Consider the following 23,109-nt stretch of genomic DNA (forward strand, 5'->3'; position numbering starts at 1 on the left):
CAATTAACAATAATTATGGTAATACTTATTACCATAATCACTATTATGGTGATAATTAGAGAACTATTACCATAACAATTCTCTAATTATTATGGAAAGTGAATTTCAATTTAGAAAGACAGAATATTTGCAATACAGAAAAACACAAAACCAATTAACATGTTAATTAAGTAAATAAGCATTTGACAAATGATGACATATGTGAGCCGGAAATGTGTGACTTTAAATGATCATTTGTGAAGGACAGGAGGCTCCTCTTTTAAGCTTTGTGACAGAACCGTTCTTCTGTGTTAAGGCTGAGTAAAGAAGCACTTGATCAATATTTTTATAGTAAATGAAATCCTCTATTGACCCCAAAAAGTTATTCTGTATATTTGGTCATAAATTGGGCCCATGCTGTGATGCTTCTGCCTCTGAACTTTAATGTAGAAATAAGGTTCTTCTAGTCCCACTCATCATTCCTCTTCCTTCAAACACAGCAGGTTTGACTTAATACCAGAGAGCTAAACATTTCCCCCATGTGATTAGACTGCTAATCACATCAAATATGTTGGGATCAGGAGAAGCTCTTGACATTAATTCATTAATTGACAATTTGCAATATTTGTGCCGTATCAACATGAGCTGGGCTGTGGAGGATCAGATGCCAATTTAACTCAACTCCTAACCTATGCAACGTGAGTATTTATTTTCACATATCTAGTTCAGGTCTTTATTTTATGTATTTAGTCTCGTCACAGAAAAAAAAAAAAAAAACTCCCACCTAAATTAGACACTGTTTATTGTCATGCTGCTTTGATGGTAAAAGCCTGACTAGCAGACTTAGGAAAGATAAGAAGAAAATGTTCTGTAATCTGATAGAAGAGAGCAGTGACAGGTGGTGTCAGATACATAAAAAAAAAGGCTTCAGATTCAAGAACCCTGGGGAGCTTTTCTGATTTAATGAAGCTTTGATAAAGTGGAAAGCTATCAGCTTGAAAAAGGGTACTTAGCATAATGAAAACAGTTCTCAGTAAAGATCCAGCACAGGAGTGGAGGTTTCACGCTTCCATCTGAATGGGACTCTGATCCGGCAGTTGCTCGTTTCAGTTACTTTTTTTTTTTTTTTGCTGTGTCAGATGTTTTTAACACATTTCACAAGATTAAAGCATCCTAGTGAGGTGATTGCAATATGTGAATAAAGACATGTTTACAGTGTAAAACATCAAATGAGTACAATAGAACAGAGTGGACTTATACCATTCTGTTCACAACAGTCATCAGTTGTGCATTGATAATTGAATCAATGTACAACTACAGGAAATTTAATAAATGGCTCTCAGCAATAGATTTCTCACAAAATGAAAAATGCTGATAAATGAAAGCAAAATCTCAAGGTCCAGCTAATACAAGGACTTTTCTCTAATTAATCTAATTTTCTAATTAATTTAATGTTCTCTCATTTTGAGTTGAAATCAACTGAACAGTATTTTACAGTGAAATGAACTGCATTAAACTGAAGCCAGTTCAACTGAGATTTCACCTGGTCAGTTCAAGCTGCTGCTGGCCACGCCCTCTCAACTCGGTGTTTACATTAGGACCTCAGACAAGTGGAAATGGCTACAAGCAGATGCACAGTGACCGTGCATCGTTGACCCCAACAACAGATTTTCTAGGACTTAAAATTGATATGATCTATTGTAAGACCCCGTAGAAAACTTCTATACAGAGATTCTAAGAATTAATCCCAGCTAAGAAAACAGAGAGAGAGAAAAAAATATCTCTTGGAACAAACAAGACAAAATACTTGATGCTTGAAAAAAAAAAAAACAAAAAAAACAAGTCAAGAAAGTTAAAGAAACAAGTGCAAAAATTATTCACAGTTCACCATAATAAATAATGATATTAACTAAAAGGAGAGTAGGAATCCTTATACTTTAACGCCACAAATGTTTTGCATTATGGAGACAAGATGGGATAAAAGAGCAGATTATGAACAGTACCAATGAGGCGCCTCTCAGGTGGCAACTGGACCGCAGTCTGATCTGCAAAGCGGCAAAGGATCATGTGCTCCTGTGGAAGACAGGTGAAAAATAACCGTTTAATCTGGAAATACCGTTTTACCTTGTTTGACCAACTTTTGAAACCATATACCTCAAGGCTGCAACAGCAGGCACAACAAAGCCACGCATTTCAGACATTTAAAGAATTCAGTGAAACCAAGATGAATGAATGGATTAGTTTTGCTTGTCTACTACTCCTACTTTAGCCTACACCTGCTTGAATCTGTGCACAGCCACGATGCAGATCTCGGCATGTTTCGCCTGTGAGGCGGGAAACATTCTTAGCACATCGCATGGTTAGGCACCGTAAGCTAGGAGTCTGTCTGTTTTAGCACACAAGTTTGCATTTACTGGACCTAAGTATCCGTCAAGACACTGTGCCCATAAAACTACAAGAATTTCCTGTTGTAATGGCAGCAAAACATGATTGCAGAGAGAAAGCAGTAATTCTTTTGTCAAGAATGTATCCGAAGAACGTATCCTAACAATCATCTTATTAGACCTGCCTAGCAACTGTGGAGTCAAAACAAAGTCCACCAGACGAGACTGGAGACATGGCGCGGTTTTGTAAATCTGTATAAACAGTGGCAAAAAGTGACATTGCAATCTCACCCGGCGTACTCAGCTCAGTGATGAGGGAACGATCCCGAAAATGAGATGTCTTACCTCGACGCGTCGTAAATCTGTCGGCTCATAAAAGCTCAACATTCCTTGACGTGGTTATTTTTACACACAACAAAATCAAAGCCAGCACACACCAAACCTGCGGCTCCAACATTAGCAACCAGACTAGCTAACAAGCCTCCATTAGTGGTTGTTGCCATGTACAAACCCCAGCCAGCAGCAGTCACTCTGTCTGCCTTTTCCATATTACATGTCATTAGATATTGTGACATGGATCCGGCTTGCAGCTGTTTGTTTGCTCGTAATCATTTCCAGGTGACATGTTTCTAATTTATACGTTTGTTAAAAATAGTTGCCACACAGGAAATAATACGGCTGACTCCCCCTAGGAGTGAAATATGTGCATCCCTGTCAGCTTTCCTAACACAACCACATGAACCCAGGTAATTTATTTCCAAACAAAGGACACGCTTTCCCCTTCTAAGCTTCTCCCTGTGTATGGTTCATGTAACAAGCGATTCAGCAGAGCAGTAAGTCATCTCTAAGCTGCCTCTGCTTTAATTGATCCCATTTTTCACAGTGCAGAGTAAATGCTGAATGCAAAGCCGTAAAGCAGAGCTGGCCCTTTACGTCTGAGCCGAGCACCAACACCTCACGCCATTAACCCTTTATTTCACAAGCATCTGTCAGCATCTTGTCGTTTGCTTTAACTACTTTCGGCTCACAAGGACAACGCTGGTTCTGCTATAAAACAAGACAAGCGTGTGTCTGGGAGCAGAAGCACAGGGAACATTGCTCTCTGCACTCAGCAAAAGAAATAAATTGTCGGAACGTGTTTGCGCCGTTACGGGGCTCCCGCATCAAAGGTTGTGAGTTCGCCTTTTGTTGTCATTTTGTTTAATCTTGTTTTTCTCTCAGTGATAAAAACAAAAGTAATAATCTACAATCTCAGAAAATCAGTATCTTACAATAGTATTCATACGCTTTAAGCTTTTTCACGTTTCTTACCGTTATAACCACTTTTACTTTTTTATGAAGACTTTATGTGACAGACCAACACAAAGCAGTGCCTAATTGTAAAGTTGAGAAAAAAATTATGATAGACAGCTTTAATTTTCGTTTATGAAAAAAAAAACCTGAAATGTGTGCCATGCGTTTATATGTTTGCACCCTTTCCATTGAAATGAAATGGAGCAACATAAAATCTGTTGTGCTTGAAGTTGAATCTCTACTCCAATCTCTACATGTCTGTCACAAACTTTAAGCAGGTCAACTGATGGTTTTCTTTATTTCCCGTAGCTCGTCCATTAGGGTAACAGAGCGCATGACTAGTTGTGGTCTTACCAGCGGATAATCCCACCTGAGTCGTGAAGCTCTGCAAATCCTCCAGGTTACCATGCTCTTCTTTTCACATGCAGAGCTCCACGGCTCTTTATTTCGGGATTTTAACGTAAACCCTCAAACAAACCTCTCCGCGACTTCATCTTTGAAATATTAGCTGTGTTTCTTTGTCTTCATGGCACCATTAGTTCACAACTGTTCTCTGACAAATCTCTTAGATCTTCACGTAAAACAGCTACGTTTATACCAAAATGAAAATACACACAAGTTGAGTCTTTGAGTCTACTGATAGCAACACTTTGTTACATTTGTGGGTAACAGAATAAAGAGGTTTGAATATAAATGCATATTTTATTTATACAAAACAAAAATAATGAAAACCCTGCACTTTTTTTTCTTCCACGTCAAGAATTGCAAACAAAAGTGTGTGTGTTTGCAACTTGACACAATGTGGAAAAGGTTGAAGGGGGATGAAAACTTTTGCAAGGCACTGTATACTATTCTCTGTGCCAGTCAGCCCATGTAAGGGTCCTGCTCTGCACCGAGGAAGAGAAGCTGGCTCAGTGTTTTGACACATCAACCTGAGGTTGCCATGGTTAGGACCCGCAGCTACTTTACACAGATTTCCCCCTCGGGGGCTCTGACAGGTCCCATAGATCACTTTGGGACAGCCTCTCCCTGAAGAGCAGCAGTGTGCCTGTGCTGAGCGATAAAGGCTTGAGTGGCTGGAGGGTGTGAACTCCTCCCGTGTAAAAGTCTGCATAAGATTTGTTCGCCAAGACAGAAATCAGTGTAAAGATAGTATTAGCTCTGTTCACGTCTGATTAAAAGAAAAAAAATAAATAAATACAACTTTAGCTTGCCAGAAATATATTAATCATTCAGGAGAAGTATATTAAAAAAGAAATTACGTTTAAGCTGAATATGACCATAGGACACTCAATACTGTGTTGTTGTTTTTTTAAGCAAAACAATGGAATTTAGACTGGCCCGTAAATACTGGTAACACAAATATATTCAACTTTATAAGTAAAGGATTTATTTATTATGTGTGAAACTCAAACCAAATATTTCCTAATTTGTTTTAATTTCAGAGTCTTGTCTAACTGGGACATGTTGACTTACTGTTTATACCTACAGAATAAGAATATCTTTAGCTTTTAATGGGTCAGTGATTTGCTGTTCAGGTGTATAGAACAAAAATTTGAGCATTTTCTACCACTGAATGTTTTTCTTTTCCACTTTGGTTAATACGAGACGTCAACAAAAAAGCATCAAACTACGAGAAGAAAAAGAGAACATAGGAAGTGTAAAGATGAAGACATTTGGAAGATAAACCCGCAGTTACTGAAGGCTCCCATCTATGTGAACATTTAATCAATCTGTAAGAATTGTGCTTTATTTGGTACAAACTAAAATTGAATCGTTGGAGATGTATTCACAGTGTAAAGCATACCTTGGATGTGAGAGTCTCTTGAAACCTTTTGCTGTAAAAACAGAAGACAAACCGTGTTAAAGTACATAAGAGAAAATGATGTTTTTACCATGCAAATAGAGGACTGTAAAAATAAACAGCCACATTTGGTCATTTTCACCTTCACAGGTTTATAAACTGGAGAATATGTAATTATTTGTCTGTGTGCATTTGTGAAGTAATCAAAAGATATTACTTGATCAAATCCGGTAATATTTAAAGAATCATCACAAAGCTAAAAAATAAGTCAAGCGGCAAAACATTACAGCTGGAACCGTTCTTGTTTTCTTAGGGTCAGTCTGCAAATGTAGCACCAATCCCATTGGTATATTAAAAAAGTAAAAAGCTTAAGGGACGATTTGTGATTGCAGGTATTAGGTGTATCAGCTTGTAATAACAGTCTCCATAGAGTGCCAGCAAAATACTTTCCAAACCATTACACATCCACCAGTAACCTTAATTTGATCAATGTTCTCCAAATTCTGACCTCAATATTCAAATGTTGCCACTGAAATAAAATACTCATTGTACCAAGCAACATTTTTCCAATTTGTTATGGTCTAATTTTGTTCCAAATCATAGGCTCTAACACCTGTTTTTCACCAACAAGAGGAGATGCTCTTCTTCTTCTGCAGCTCACTGGCTTTAGGGTTCAACAAGTTGTTGTTCGTACCTCTGGTATCCTTCGTACCTTGTTTGAAACAAGTGCTCATTTGATCTACTTTAGTCTTTCCATCACACTGCACCAGTCTGCCTCTGATGTTGAAGCATAGTCATTCTCACCACAGCAGGTGCTAAATGAATATTTTCTCTTTTCTGGAACATTCCCTGTAATTTGTGCTTAGTTTAAACTGAAGAAAGTCGCTTTCACCGTGCAATTTCGCTTTTATATTAAAAGCGATCATTGTGGTGTGTTTATATTTTGTGTGTATGACAAGCCTCAAATCACCTCAACTCAACTGAAATGAGGTTCGAGTCATTCCAATTCAGCTAAACATTTTCCTCTACTCCAGTCAAAGAATAGCTTAGAGCAGTGTTTCCCAACCCTGGCCCTCAAGATACACTGCCCTGCATGTTTAGGGGCTTCCCTGCTTCAACACACCTGATTCCAATTGATGGCTAATTAATAGAGTTTTATTGAACTGCAATCATCTGAATCGGGTGTGTTAAAGCAGGGGACCATCTAAAACGTTCAGGGTAGAGTGCTGTGGGGACCACAGTTGGGCACTGCTGATTTATTTAGAGATATTATTCCAACATGATGCTTCCAGACTGTCTGAAAAATCTGTGACAAGGAATTTCAAACTTGTGAAAAATGGACTCAGTGGAAAGAAAATAAACAACTTGATTAAGATATAAAACATCAGGATCTGTACTTGTAAAACGACGTGCACAAAATAAAAGAAAGCTGAATATTATATTGTAATATTTCTGAAAGGCCATATATTTCATGTTTATAGCTGCTCAGGCCACATGAGTGAGCATGTCTGTGTGTGTGTGGTCTCTTTTTATGAGAGTCATTTTTAATGGACAAAACTCTCACAAATAAACCATGAATTTTAGAAGAAAAAAAAAAAGATAAAAATAAACACAAATAGAGCTCATGATTTCATAGAATAATTACTTTCTCCCTGGGAAAGAAGTCAGTTTATTTGTGAAGGATAAAATGCAGTTTATCCATCACAAAGTTTGGTTAATGTTTGATGTTAATTAAAATTCAACAAGCGCTGTGTCAAGGGTTAAGAGCCACAGAGGTCACATGGAGGAACATTTGGAAGCATTAATATAAATGGGAAGCTGAGTTTCACAGCTCATAAAAGCCTGCAAACGTTTTGGAATGTAGACACCTGCAGAATGCACCCATGACTACCTGCAATATGACCCTAAGCAAAAAAAAAAAAACACTAAAAGTGTCATGATTGACTGAGTCAGGTGTGCAGATCCTTTCCACATATTGCCTGCAGAAACATCTTAGTATTGGTCCCAAAAACATCTTGCTGTCATTCTAACAAGAAGTTATGAAGGATGAAGAGTTGAGTTGGCAAAAGAAAATAGAGATACTTGCACTAAGCAGCTGAATGCTGCTCCGGCTGTTTAAATGTTTGTAATGGTGCTTCCTGTTAGTAAATATCAAATTTGAATAAAATGCTCAAATAAAACAGAAAGTGTTTCCCAGTTTCCCAGACTTTGTCACTTATAGCAAATATCTGTATACAGTCCAATTTTACTTGGATTATTTATGTCACACTAGGTATTTAAGGTGGCTTGCTCCCTAGAAAGGACCACTCAGACACAGGGATTTGACACGTACAGAAATGTTATAGCAGCTAATCTAACAATACTACATATTTGGAGAATAAGGATTAATTTACTCTCTTAAACAGCCAAGAAGATTAAAACACAACTGGCAATGGAGCAGATCACTTTTCCATCCTCCATTGTCCATTGAAGCTTCCTCTGTTGGAAGATAAGACTAATTCAGCATTGATGACAAAAATGCCATTAAAACTTCAAGTATGCACACATTCTTGGTTGTCTCTGTTATTAATCGAAACGCTTCAAATCAAACAAGGAGATATATCACTCTGAATCTGAGGGTGCTTTGTCGATCTGGAGGACATTTTCAATATAAATGAAAATGTCTTAAATGCACTTAAATGCAGCCAGAAGTCTAACACTAAGCTGCAGTAAAAGGAAAATAACAAACAATAAAAAGCTGATGCAGCTGGAGTCTTAAATGGTCTTGAGTAAAAATGCAGAATAACTAAGATAGGAATAGGACAGAGACTTTTAAAGTGCGGCACTCGAGATGGCTCTTGAGACAAGCACCTGTATGAGTTACCACACCACAAGCTATCTTTATATTCCCTTACCTTTGCCTTTGAAATGGTAAAATGAAAAGAAAAAATCCAGGCCCCCTAGCTTAGCTGAAGATCAAATTAGTGGATAAGTTGACACAGGTGATGGTCTAATTGAAGCGTAATTATCTTACTATGTCATAGTAACACGTGGCTGACACACGAGAGAGTTACAGGAGCAACACTAGAGTCGCCTGCTGCTTCAGACATGTAAGCTTGGTGTTACTACCTGGAGACGGGCAGAGAGGTTTCATTGGAAAATTATTACTCTGCAAGTGACGGATTGCAGCTTAAAGATGAGTGTGACCTGTCGGTTGCAACATTTTTTTTGCAAGTTCAACAAAAGTATTCAAACAATAGTTCTATATATTCTAAAAATGCAAAAATTGACATAGAATGAATAAGAGAAGTCAGTAAAATATCCCACACAGCAGCATTCCTTCCAACCTGACGCCTGGAGCATCATTCGCTGCACCAGCTTCTCCACCATAAAACGCCAACGTTACATCAGCACTCTCCCACACGACAGCCTTGTTTCCCAGCAATCAGTCGCATTGAGTCGTTACAGCAGCTGTCTGCCTTGTTATGACTGTAAGTTCTAACAGCATTAAGCAACCAATCAACTTCAATTACGCTCAGTGCATCCTCCTGTTTCTCACTGTCTGATGGTGCGCTGCGTTTTTTTCTTTCACTTCTAACTGAGCAGCATCGTCCAAGCAGCCGGATCGAGGGGCATTTTTCTGTTCAACTGAATATTGCATGTCACAAGTCAAGAGTGATTTCAAGCAGATTTCCATTCCAGTCTATTTATATTACCCCTGACCGCCTCTGCAGTGAGAGCCCCTCTTTGGAGCTGACAAGAAGACTGAAAATGTGAGGGACGGACCCTGCAGAGGAGGTGATGTGACACCGCTGCCTCAGACTGTCAGCGGTGCTGATAAGAAACGGGAGCCGAACAAAAACGCAGCGACAAGACAGATTATCTCTATGTGAGAGCAGAAATGAAGTCAGAATGAATTTGGGAAGAATAGACAGCAGGGGCTGAACAAGGAAACTAAAAAAAAAGAGTCAAGGGAGGCGGGGGGAAAGGAGGCAGCATTAATCCGACATGAGACTAACAAGGTCACAAACAACATTTTAAGGCGAAATAGCTAAGGGAGGTGGCTCTGGAGGGAGGAGTGGGGGAAAGGCACAGACCTCTTAGGGAAGGTGAACTTGACTGCATTCTGGATGAAGCCGTAGCAACAAGGACTGATGATGAAGGCGGCTCCTGCCTGGATGCAGTGCTCCAACACCATGTCTGTCGCAATCCCACACGCATGGAGGGCAACCTTCATTAGAGCAGACAAAGACAAAACCCAAACAGTGTAATTCAACTAATAAAGTCTCATTTTTCTTATTGAAAACATTGTTTTTAAGAATATAAACAGAGCACGTATTATTGATCCCCACTGATTACTTCATAAAGGCTGCTGCACGTAAAACTCCAAACTTGCAGACATCGGGAGCTCCAGCAAACAAAAGTAATGATGCTTTCAGAGCAGAAGCACGAATGCATCAAGATTCCCACTGAGTGGGTAAACTGTGCATGGTGATAAACACCTGCCCCTGCATTAGTAATGCTCTGTTTATATCAGGAAAAGCAGAAGGGGACTAAAAGACCCAAGAATGTTTCCCGTCTCTGTCTTCCAGCTATTTTTTTTCTCCAGATAAACACATCTGCAAAAAAAAAATATATATATATATATATATTGTTAAAAGATGTTTTTCAATTTGCTAAAAAGAGTGTAAATTAATTAATGTCTATATGAGAATATCCACAAAGGTTCTCATTGCACACTGAGGTTGCTAAGTCTATGTCAAGAAGTTGTCATGTTTGCAAGTCTGAATGGAAAACATCTTGACAGCAGAGCCACACAACAGAAGTTCGGAGCTGATCAGGGTGGGATTAGAACAGCTGGCCGGAGCTCCTCCTCCACATGGGGAAGGGGAGATACAGACAGCCTGAGCGACATCGCTGAAGCCACTCTCAGTCACTGGTAATGTCTAGACAGGAAGACATTTGGCAATGCTCTGTAAATATGTATGCAAGTTGGAGCCTATGCACAATTGGTTTCACATAATTTTTGTGGAAGCATGAGCTCTAAGATGCAAAAATGTATATTTCACTCAAAATAGAAAAACACAGAAACAATATGTCACATACAAACAAGAACAAACACGCTAAGATTGCAATGTAGCACTACAAACTTTTAAAATGTTTCTTTTTGTAAGATATGTTGAAATCAGTGCACTTTTTTTCCTTTTATTTCACAATTATATACTACTTCGTGTCTTGTAAGTCTCAAATACATTAAAGTCATTAAAGTTTAACAAGATAAAATAAATATGAAAGAAGTTCTACAAGTATTTATACTTAACACAGAAGATGGTAAGTTGTGCACTGACTTAAAAGAAAGAAACTTAAAAGAATTCTCTAAATACAGACTCAGATTTATACATTTTTCTTACCAGGGCCAGACATTGCTAAAGAAAAGCCAAGCAGATGCAAGAAGAGCAGCTCTTAAAACCTGCTTAATGTAACAACAAACACATCTAAAGGACACTAAAAAGCCCATCAAGCATCAGCTTTTTGTAGATAATTAATGTAGATCAGTCATACAGCACTAAATTCTAATGCAATGTTTTGACCTTTGCCTTTATCGACACAAAACCACATTAGTCAAACAGAAGTGCATGAGCAACATGTTTTGATAATTATTTATGCATTTAAAGAGAAAAACATTTCTGCTTGATCATTTTTAAGGGATGCTTTATCTCTTTAAATTGGCAATAACCAAACCTTTCCACAGTCCATGTCTACGTTTTACTAATTGAATGTGCACAATGATTATGCTTAATTTAAAATAATTTATTGCAGCTGTGTTCATATGTATGAACAAGTATGGCTAAGTGCCATCTCTGCAGAGTCTGGAGGTAGAAAACGTTAATTAGTATGCCCTAAGCATGAGGGCACTTGTGAAGCTAATTCTTCATGAATCCATTTTTCCTCAAGTAAAAAAAAAAGCTGCCAGTGTGTCATTGTGTTCACTAAATAGATACATCATAGCAATAATAAGGCTACAATAGTCTATTTTGTTCAAATAATCCCTCCTCTTTCTGCATCCATCCATGCATAAAAACAGTAAATTCCTGCAATCATCTCATATTTCATCATAACAACTTTCTGCCAAATTGCACTTAAAACTTTTTTTAGGTTTGGAAGCTTTTATTTTTTGCTGTGTTCTAACACCATTAGTCTTGCCATTATAAACCAATAAAGCCGCAAGTCATTTGACAAAGCACATATTTTGTTCCCACGAACATAAATCTACTGGTAGAATCAATTGTAAACAAGCAGAAAATATGAGCACAGTCAATAATAGCTTAAGCTGAAATAAAATCCAAATTACCTTCGAGCTCCACAACCTTTCTGCTCCTTAATACTCAAAATTAGAGAATAAAGAGAAACAGCTCAATGGATCATGTACACACACATGCACATGTTTGTATTTCTACCCTTTTTAGAACTTTGCATTGGCTTCCACTCATTTCAGTAACTGCCTTAATGCATGACCTAGACATTTCCCCTAACAATTACTAGTCCTTTCCTAACCCTATCCAGAATTGTATTCACATTTTACCTCTAAACCCAACCCTAAACAAATACGTTTTTAATTTTCCTTTAAAGCTGCAGTATGCTAACTGGAAGCAACCAATCAGAGCCAGGAGGTCGGTCTTAGTGCTGTCGATCACCATCCATGTGGCACTGCTCCCCACTTTTCTTTCGATTTTTAAATAGAAATTGGTCAGTTCTGAACCTATTTTTAGTATTTTCTAAAATCTCCTCAGATTATTTTTTTTTTTGCTTGACGTATGTTAATGATTTGACCTTTCTTAAACTGATATTTTGCCTCGATGTTCTGTTACTTTGCTGCTGTTACACCTGAATGTCCTCACTGTGGGACAATAAAGGATATTTCTATTCTATTTTCTTCTAAATATACAAAAACCTTTAATATTAAAGACAGTAAAACACATATAGATTAAATGATGTCCCATTCTTTCAATTAGCATGTAGAAATAAACCTAACTGACCGAAAATAAGAAATATTTAATCTGATTTAATATCTGACAGTGAAAAAAAAAAGGTTACATCTGCTGTAACTATTTGTACAGCAGATGTAAATATCTGGTTTCCACTGTATGTGTTTGTGCCCAAAAGGTTTCTTCACCCTGCTACAACTTTAACACTTGAGCTGTGAAATGTAAGCCTGGAGGTGCAGATGCTAAAATAAGGTTTTTGGATAATTAACATTCCAAACTGAACGTGACTAAAAATGGCACCATGCATAATGCATGAAGGAGTTAAGCCTACGGAGATGAGTGGCTCCTTCAAGGTGCTGTGCACTTGCATAAGAACATTTGACAAAAGTCTGCAGCTAAAAGAAAAGCAACTGAATAAAGCCTCTTTCATTCATACATGAATATGGTATCACCCTATCTATCAATCAATAAATGTATTCACTCGATTGAACAAATTTCAAAGAAACCTGACACTTTCTCAATAATTACAAAAACAAATTTCATGGCCGCATACATTAAATTAACAATATAAGTTGTGAACAATATAATTCTCCTCATTGTTGACTCAAAAGTGTGTAAGACTGATAATATAAACAACAAATTGCGTCATCTAGATTTGAAAATATAAAAATAAGGTAATTTTAAGCACAGCATGTTTTCATGTTAGCATGTAATTTGTTACATCACAGTGCAAAATGAATCATTGTTCAGTGGAATTTAAATGCAGGGAAATATTTTACCATCACGGCAACTACTTTTCTTGCAACTACATTAACATTATTGACTAAGTATAGCAGGCCTGTTATGAGTCAGTAGTTACAATGGTGTTCAAGAATTCACTCCCTCCCCGAACCACCATTATTATTTCTTCAAATCCTGAAGATTTTAGTTTGTAAGCCCCAAGGCAATCAAACAGCACAAACACACCCCAGGACAAAGTCAAATTCAACTCTCCCAATTTATTCCAACATTTTGACAAATATGCTAATGTCAGCTTTACCTGAGGGGCTCTGTATGTTTACAGCACTTTTCTGGCTTTAAGCGGTAAATTATTTCTTTGCTATAATTGCTTTAAAATTTGTTTCAATTCTGTTTTATTGTTTTCTGGTTGTATCTGAAGTGATTATCAGTTTGTCCAGACAATCTGAAGGGCATCACACAAGAGTAAAGAACAGAACTGTTGCAAAACTTGCATTTCTTTTTTACATGTGTCACTCACCCCAATCTGAAACGGTCCAGTAAAGTAATCCAAATTGGCCTGAAGGAAACCAATGTTTTTCAGGCCAAGCTCAGTGCTGCGACGTTGGGCTCTAACCAAAGACTCCTCTTTGTTCTCTATGAGGATGATCTGCAATAAAAACAGGGAAATATCAAACAGCAATATTTTTAAAAACAGTTGGAATCTGCAGTAACGCAATCAGAGGATTGGGATGTTTCATATGAAGAAAGGAAAAAGCCATAATATTGGGTTTTGATAAAGCAAATAATTTCCTTAGAAAGCCACTTTTAAAACACATACACAATAATTTACTTTGATAAGTAGTATTACAGTCTGTTATTTAACCTCATCTGAAAATGTTCTGCAGACAATACGCATTTTGTGATTTTATTAGGGGGCTCCTACTAATCTTTGCTAGTAAAGCACAACCTGTAATGATTATAAGGGGAGGTGGGTAAACTACAAATAAAACTGTATTCAAGTAGGAGTAAAATGACTTCAACATATTTTTACTCAAATAAAACTAAGAAATAACCATCTAAGAAATTACTCGAGAGTAAAAAAATGTATTTTCTAACAGAGAAACCTCTATTGGGATAAAATGTCTATAAGAGAGATCACTAGTATCACAAAGAGGAACAAAAAAAATCCTGGATAGAATCCCTCTTTTAGACCAGTTTTATTTAACCTAGAAAATGAAGAAGTAAACAGCTTATTGCTGTACTCTCTGAACACATATGCGCACACATGCACACACACATTAAGATACTTTACCTGGCAATCTGGAAGTGTGTGAGCCAGAACAATCCCCACATGACCCTGAGGGAAAGTAAAAGAACAAAATAAGGGAAACAGAAACATCCAACATCAGCACAAAGCACATGGAGAGACCCCATAAACTAAACATGAACTCTCCTGGTCTTTATAAAAATCCTTTCAAGGGTGCTGCTCAGTGTGCCTGCTTTCAGCTTGTGTGAGTGACGTGACCCAGCAACAACATCCACCTGACTGGAAATGACAAGTACGAGTAATTGCGAGGGATTGTTTCATTTCAAATGGTCACTAATGAAGCAGCATCTAATGTGGCTGTAGTCAGCTGGAGCATCGTGTGCGCACGGTTTAATAGACTGATTGATGAGCATCAGTACCGTTCCACTGCAGAAATCCACTATTGTGTCTCCCGGCTTGGCTAGCTCCGTCACCATCGCAGCCAAGTTATTTAGCTGTTGCATTTTCCTGACGGCTCGGATGTCAGACATTTTTCCTGAAAAGAAACATAAACAAAACACACACAAGCTCTTATCGCATTTGGGCAAAAATGACAAAGCAGAAAAATGTTGTAAACACTCGATTCAATTGAATAGTTAGTGAAGGAATAAGATCTATGAAAAGATTAAAGTTTTTTGCATATAAGGCTTTGCAAAAGCACTTAGACCTCAGGAAATGTGTTCAGATTTTGTCATATTACAACCACAAACTTTAAATGTTCACAAAATAAAACAGTAAACAGCACTCTAAATTTGATTTAATGTGAACTTGTACATTTTATCTTGTAGCTTGTTCAAAAATCAAGATGTTAGTTACAAAAACCCAACTGTGATTTGAATTTTTTTAATGTCTTTACTTCCATGTTGCCAGCCTTTCCCTTCCTTCTGAAAGCTGCTCAAGTCGTGATTTACAGCAAAGCAATTTTTGTAGAATAGTAACAGCACAACAATGAAAAGGCCTCCACTGACCCAGCAGCATGATTCGTGTGATCCCAGCAAACTGACTGCTACAGCTATGTCTGTGTTTGTAGCAAAACTTTTTATTGCAGTGTAAACAATATGTGGCCAATTAGCCCAGAGCACACTGCAACCTTCTGGCACACAACACTAGCATTCAGCCTCTGCCATGTTGTTTTCGATTTATGAATCCAAATTGATGAGGGGTTCATTTACTCCCCTCAGAGTCACAAAAATGAAAATATCAAAACAGAGACACGCTGTCTCGCTGCCCTTTTGACTGCATTGTTTGAGACAACAGGTGACCAGATGAAGATGATTCCAGTCTAATTCAGCCAGAGTCGGATCAAACAATTCCCATGTGTTGGAGCGCAAACAAAACGCAGCAAAGAATATGTGGCCAGATTTCAAAACTACTTTTGGACGACGAACGTCTGTGGACAGATGTTCTTCGTCCACTTTTACTAAGCATTAAATATACTTTCACTAAGATACTTGTATTCGCAATGTTGGTGGAGACGAATCCAAAAAGACTGGCAGCTCATTGCAACAAAAGAAGAACCTATAAAGCCTCATGAGATGAACACAAATGAACACAGCGCTTTCAAGGAGAACAAAAAATTAATTTAAGAAAACAAAAACAAACAGAAAGAAAGAAAGTAATTTGAAATGAAACAAAATTTGTTTCAAGACATTTCTAAAACTAAAGAACAGTTGTGCTAATACAAAAAACGTTTTAATAAATACTTAAGAGCTAAAATACAAATAGGTATATATTTAAAAAATAAAAAAATACATTTTCTGTGGGTATTTAAGAAGCCAAAGCAAAGATTTATTTGTTATCAGAAAATAAAAGTTAAATTCGCATTTCACCAACAGTGACTTTAATAAATTTGGGAGACTTACAAATGTTATTGAGTATGCTCCTCGATAGTACAAACACAATATAAACTGCTTAGCTATTAATAAAAAAAAAAACAAACATTAAAAGCTAAAAAAGAAAACTTTAGATTCCTCATCTTCATGACGCAGGATAAAATGGACAGACGAGTTAGAAAACCCGCAGCCCGCTGCACCTCTTCACGTTTCACATTTACATTCCTGCTCTCTCAAATTCAGGTGAATTTCGTGTCTTTCTGACCTAAAGTGGAGGAGGCAGCATACTTAAACATGTTTTTGTTTCCAGATTCAGTCTGGGCTCTGGGGCTGGATAGAGGGAATTAGTGCTGGGAGCACTTACCTGGAAAAGCTTTTTAAATAAAACATGCCAGCGCTTGAGTGTGCTGGAGGACAAAACCGACCTGTCCAACTCAAGCACACAACATATGCGGGTCTAAGTAAGACTACTCGTGTTTTCTACAACTCTTAACGTCCAGTGATCGACGTTTAATTCATCTATGCATTCACAACAATACACGTGTATATCGTTAACCTGATTTAGTGAGGATGATTAAATAAAGTAGTAATTTCTTCATAATTTCAAAACTATTGCAAAATGTTGTGTTTGAAAGAGAAAATACCTTATTACACTTCCACTGTGTATTCATATGCCTACTGGCATTTAACAAAGGGTTTTCTTTAAAGGAAAGGCCAAAATTATTCGTACTTTGAGCAGAATTGGATAATTATTCTCGACCAACCAAGAAGTTTCAATTTCAGGAAAAAAGACTTCCATCTTTATTTATAAATTAACGAATCACAAGTCAAAATTGGTGATTGCAATAAATATATCGTAAAAAACTGCCTGGGGTACCATAGATCTTATTGTACATAAGCATTCATCTTTGCAACATAAAATGTATTGGAGGCATTAAGGTGGTCGCGGTTTTAAGAAACTAAACCCAAGTCGTTTCAAAGACAAAACAGACATTTGCCTGAAGCAACATTAATTACTAATTTCTATCTTAACAAGAGTAAATACATGTTTTTCACTGCTGCACAAACCACACTTTATCAGCAGTTGGTCTGCCCAATGAAGAAAGATAGTATCCCATTTTAATTATAAGTTTATTCATCACAAGTCACAATTGTCAGAATATTACCAATATTCCCATATTTTCCATGCTTTCCTATTCCTAATATTGTACAGGCCTACATTAAACCCAAATCTGTATGGGACATGACTCATTGTGAGCTTAAATTTACGTAAAGAAACCTGAGAAACAGCTTTGTTATCAGCTCTGTGACTGTTTTAGTAACAAAGCACAACAAGAGAGTCCATTCAAAGCTGACATCAAATCTGAAGACACATCTTTAACCTCAATAGTTTTGGAAATCGTTTCCCCTCTAGTTAAAACTAATTAAGATTTTACTGGGCAATAGATGCTATTCTAAAAACATCTAAAGAAACAAACTAAATGGTGTGACTAAAAATAACTTATGAAATCAAGAAATCCTCAGCTTCAACAGGAACGTCTAACAAAAGTGGTGATGAAACCAGATTAAAAGTCTTTAAATGTGTTTTCTTATGTGTAAATTAAAACCAATTAACATCAAAAATATTATTGAAACTACAGAGAAGATGAGCAGGAATCCAAAGTCAGCTTCAGCTTTAACACATTGAGTAGTTACTGAGTTGCATAAATGAAGGATCACGGTGGCCATCCTATAAAAACCATCGTCATAGCTACTGCAAACATGCCTGCAGTTACACATGTTTTATCACAGCAGGCTTAAATGTCTCCTGAAGCTCAGTGAAGAGAAAACATTCTGTGGTAGCATCACTGGGGTAGATTGCAGATCTATTAGTCTTTATCTGCTCTGCTAAAGGGTGTCCAGTACTTCTGCACCTGGAAGGTAGCCACCATATCTTCTTTTCCTCCCTAAATACTGCTTGTGGTCTTATCAAACAGGTCCATTGCGCTGATTAAAATGTGAAGACAAAGCTGTGGCAAAGGGGGAATGTGAGGGATCCTGCTCTGATTCCTCACAGGGTATTTATGGGGTTACTTCTTCCATCACAGAAGGAACCTTTTTTTTTTAAATAAGACACTTTTTGACATATTTTTCTGTCATTTGTAATTTCTTTTTCGAAAAGAAAGCAAAAAATATGTTTTAATTAAAATCAGAAATCAGATGTAGTGTGAAAGAAATTTGAGATTTCTGCAAATGCAAATGGGACTCTCCCTCTCAAAATTGTTTTTTGGTTGTAATGACAAAAAGGAAAATAAACATTTTTGCATGGCACTGTTTATAGGTTTGAAGACATTAAAGCCGACTAACATTGAACCCACACAGGAAAAGAGCAGCAATTCTCTTACTTGTATCAGTAGTTTCAGTTTTATCTCCTCCTTTTGTGTTAAAGACCTAAGTATGCACCAGTACCTTTACAATATTTGAAGAATAATGTTTCACATATTTCCTTAAAACACACCTGCAGAGCATTAAGACTGTGTAATAACTAGCAGGTGCAATCCTCTGGCACAGGTTGTCCATTTTATTGCCACTGAGAATACGAATCCCAGAGAAGAGAAAAGTGACTTAAAATGTGCTTATTGCAGAAATGCTCCAAAACACCAAATCTATTGCAAACAAATATGGTGTCACAGACCGCCATGTTTACAGAGGGTAAGATAAGAAAAACAGCTTAAAATCCAAAGAAACTATCAATGGAGTCTTTTTTGTTTGAAAATGAAATAATGCAAATAATACAAAGAAACATGCATTACATGCTGGTTCATTCTTGGATGTGCAGCTGGAGGAGAAAAAGACATTGAAGCACAAAGTTTGAGTTTAGAAACTGTGATATTTAAGTCTAACTTTACTTGTCAGAAGACATGCTTATGTATATACTGGGCTGCACAAACATATTTTTGAGGAACGGAAAACAGATTGTGATACGAGTTTTATCTGCCCAGTCTGTCCCCCTGCAGCTTTTCTGCTCCTGCCATGAATGTTGGTAGCAATGTATCAGGGCAAGTGTCCTTCTTGAGCATTGCTAGGAACAATTTGAATGATCGTTTTTATCTTTACATATGAAACACAAGAAACATCTATTAAAACCCAAACATGTAAAAGAAAGACTAAAAAAAGAGGAGTCTGTGTTTTTTTAAAGACTAAATGAAGCTGGATTTAGCAACCGTGGCTCCTGTGACACATCCTAATGTGAGAAAACAAACTATGTTTTATGTATGAGCCTGGAAGAGTGCAAACTGCTGATGTTCCAAGTGTTGAGAGCTGCACACTTGGGGTTTGTAAGAGTAAAATAACGATATAAACAGAGCTGCTGACTCCCAGAGAAACAACTTACTGGCTGATCGTAAAATTTCCAAATATGGGTCCGATTGGATAAAAAAAGAGAGAGTATCATTGAAAAATGACTTTATTTCAGTAGGTTAATTCAAAGAGTGGAACCCCCGTTATATAGTTTACAGACAGAGTATTGGATTTCAAGCATCTGATTAGGTTGCTTCCAGCTAAAGTGGAGAAATTCAAGACCACCAGCAGAAAAGTGACAGGCAATCGAAGCATGTATATTTACAGAAAAATGAAAACATAAGAATGAAATAATCTACAGTAAGGGCAAAACTAACAACATACAATACTGTACAACTATAGATTAATAAAGTTTCTATCTATCCATCCATCCATCAATCTATAGGTCTGATTTGACTATTAATGACTATAGACAATTGCTAAGAGTAATTATTAAAGGAGACCTATTGCATATTGCATAGTTTTGTACTTCCAATTGGGTCTCCAGTACATCTGAAAACAATCCAAGCACAAAGAAAACTACCTAGTCATTTTCTTGCAATAACGTAATGTTTTTTGGTGCCTGGAAAATGAGCCATTTCAAAAACCTTCCAATCAGCAGGCACTTTCCCTCACCTAATAACCCCAACCAAGCCCAGCCTTTTACCTAGCAACCAAGAAGAGTTTGAGTACATTTGGTCAGGAGGTTTTATCGCTGTACAGTGGCTACTAGAAAAGTTTTTGTTGTTGACTTGCCAAAGTCTGTGTGAATGCCTGTGTGAATGTGTGTGTGTCAGTTCTGACAGTTTCAAATTGTTTTAGTGGCATCTACTGCAACTGCAGAACAACACAAAGCAATTCTGACATGCAATCTTTCAGCCAAGTAAAATTTCTACCAAAATACAATGAAGTTTTTAGCTGCAATGTGGAAAAATGGTAATAATCCTACAGCTGTGTGATTAATAACCACAGTTAAACTAGGCTTTAACATGGAAAACAATATTTTTAGCTTACAGGCCTCTTACAAAGCCAGTGCCCTAATTATATGACATTATGAATAGTGGCCTGATAGTTTTTACAGGAAAATCAATTAAAGAAAATATGAATAAAACAGGTTGACAAATAACATGACCGTATTCCTCTACCTCATTGCCACCTGGATGCAGGAACAATATAGGTCATTCTTGAAAAGGTTCAACAGAATATAGATCAACCGTAATGATGCTAAAAGTGGGATTCAGTTTGGTTTGATGAAAAACACTGAGCAACAACTCGGTTGCAGAGAAAAGATTACAGGGAATCCTGCTGTCCCAACTGTCAGTAAAAGGAAACTTGAAACTTTTCAGTGTGTTTGCAGAAGATTGCAGTGACAAGAAAAACAAAAGTAATGAAGACAAACATGTGAGGAACAAACTACTCAGTGTGCTTCCCTGAGCTGCTTTGGAATGTCTGTCAAAACACGACCTGACATAGCTGTAGGCGAGATGTCTGCATAATTACCAATCTCCAGCAGAGCCTCTCACAGGTCATGGCACATACCCAATTTGTCTGGTTTCAAAACAAGCAGACAACCAATCAGTAATCTCAATATTGCAGCTCGTAATGCACCCAATTACTGACTTTCTAAATACATGTGCAGATAGATCATCGTTAGCAAACAGGTTCCACACTGATAATTATTGGAATAAAAAAATAAACGTGTGGCTAAAATTTCGGCAATTCCAAGCTCAGCTATTTGGAAATGCAGCCACGATACGTTTACTTCATTAGTCGAGATTCATTGAAAGTCTATCTAAATTTCACACCTTTATTAGAGCAACGAAGCAAAATTTGTTCAAAAATAGCTTATTGGTAAACTTTCACTTCAATTAAATCTAATCTTAATGGTTTTATTGTATTTCAAATTAACTTCAGTGGCTCACACGACAGCCCTAGAAAAAGCTTTGGCATTTGTGACGTAAACTAATGAGGCTATGACAAATCAGTTCAAAACCTTTAGCACATTTATTGTGACATTTACTCTTGCAATCCAACTGACAAACACAAAACATTAAAAACAACAACGATACTTTGTTTAAGCGCCTGAGTCACTTCTGCTTAAGTTCAATATGGCAAATCCGCCTCTTTAATCTTCACCGCCGACTTGCAGCCAGGGTGCGATTTATACGGCACTTTCCGATGCCGACACTGCTTAAAATAATATTACTCACAATTTTCAAAATAAAACACCTTGTGAGATTGAATATAGACAGCACAGAATCAATATCACCTTTTAGTACAGCTACATTTGCCAGTGGTAGAGGAAAAAACAAAAACTGTTCAAGACTAAAACTGCTGAAATCCTGAGGAGGATATGACCTGAAGCTACAGTACTCACAAACTGCCAAACAGATTTCAGGGAGAGTTTTGTTGTCTACATTTGAGATTACCTCAATCTGTTAAACATTGTATCATTTCAGTAAGCTTGGTAAAATTACAATTCATACTCTACTAAAAATAAATTTAATAAAGTTCCGTTCAGTAAAAGTGGGGCATGTAGATTAGGTTGTATTTTATATTTCCTTATGTGTGAACATGATGATGTGATGACCAGAGTTATTTTAATATGTAAATAATACCAGCAGACATTTTGTGATCAGTCCTCTGGGCTTGTAATTAATCACATTAATCTTAATTCTAAGAAAAAGATTATTGTCTACCACGGTGGCTACATGCAGAAGAATAAGTGATTCTTCTTATGGCCATATTGTGTGCCGTTGGTTTCATTTTGTACCTACATGGAGGTTTGTACACGTGCCCACTGTAGGACATAAGAGGACTTCACTAGTTTGTTTTTAGAAAGTAGTTGGTTATTTACTGATAAGACTAGTTACTTACGTTTCTCAACCATCTTTTGTTTGTTGTTTGGTGAGCATATATACACTTGTATTGTACTTAAGTACATTCAGCTACAAAGATTTTGTAACTTTCTGGGGACAGTTAATTTGAGTTGTAAAATAGTTACTGGTTATTCAGCTTTATGACTATAACTCATTAGTGTGACCTACAGCTTCTTTGGAAAGATCATTTTTAAAGCTGAAAATTACCAACAGGTCTGTGAGGAGAAGAACAGATGTCTGACCTCCTTACGCCTGCCGTGGAGAAAGACAATCAGATTGAGCATGGTGAGGTCATCAGACTCTTCAAAGACATGACACCAAGGAGGATGCTCCTTTAAAGCTGGAGAAAGGAAACGATAATCCCCGCTTAGATTTTTGAGCAAAAGACAGTCTAGTCTAGTCATAGTCCGTCTTTTAGCCAGAATTGACCAGAAGCTTGTTGATGGTTACAAAAAAGCATGGAGTTTCTCTGCAACATCCTACAGAACATTTGACTTTAAAAAAACAGTTTGTAGGTCTATGTATACATTTGCAGAAATTCATCAACAGTTTCAAACTTGCGTGTACAATACTTTTCATTGATTTTCAAAGTTGAAAATACAGTAGTTCAAGAGCAGTCTTAAAGACTT

General features: G+C 37.1%; 1 protein-coding gene across 3 annotated transcripts in view; it reads right to left on the reverse strand.

Moving 5' to 3' along the window:
- Positions 1 to 23,109, reverse strand: part of gstcd (glutathione S-transferase, C-terminal domain containing) — a 45,106-nt gene that overhangs the window by 659 nt on the left and 21,338 nt on the right. For all 3 annotated transcript variants that reach the window (XM_081607808.1, XM_081607812.1, XM_081607817.1), the window contains exons 6-11: positions 14,832 to 14,947; positions 14,458 to 14,502; positions 13,684 to 13,812; positions 9,537 to 9,670; positions 5,464 to 5,494; positions 1,983 to 2,052 (exon numbers count right to left, since the gene is read on the reverse strand). In XM_081607808.1, coding sequence (XP_081463934.1) covers positions 1,983 to 2,052; positions 5,464 to 5,494; positions 9,537 to 9,670; positions 13,684 to 13,812; positions 14,458 to 14,502; positions 14,832 to 14,947 — 525 coding nt within the window. The remainder of the gene's footprint in view (positions 1 to 1,982; positions 2,053 to 5,463; positions 5,495 to 9,536; positions 9,671 to 13,683; positions 13,813 to 14,457; positions 14,503 to 14,831; positions 14,948 to 23,109) is intronic.

This window comes from Poecilia reticulata, chromosome 1 (assembly GCF_904066995.2).
Source record: "Poecilia reticulata chromosome 1, P_reticulata-male-v2, whole genome shotgun sequence".
Taxonomy (NCBI): Eukaryota; Metazoa; Chordata; class Actinopteri; order Cyprinodontiformes; family Poeciliidae; genus Poecilia; species Poecilia reticulata.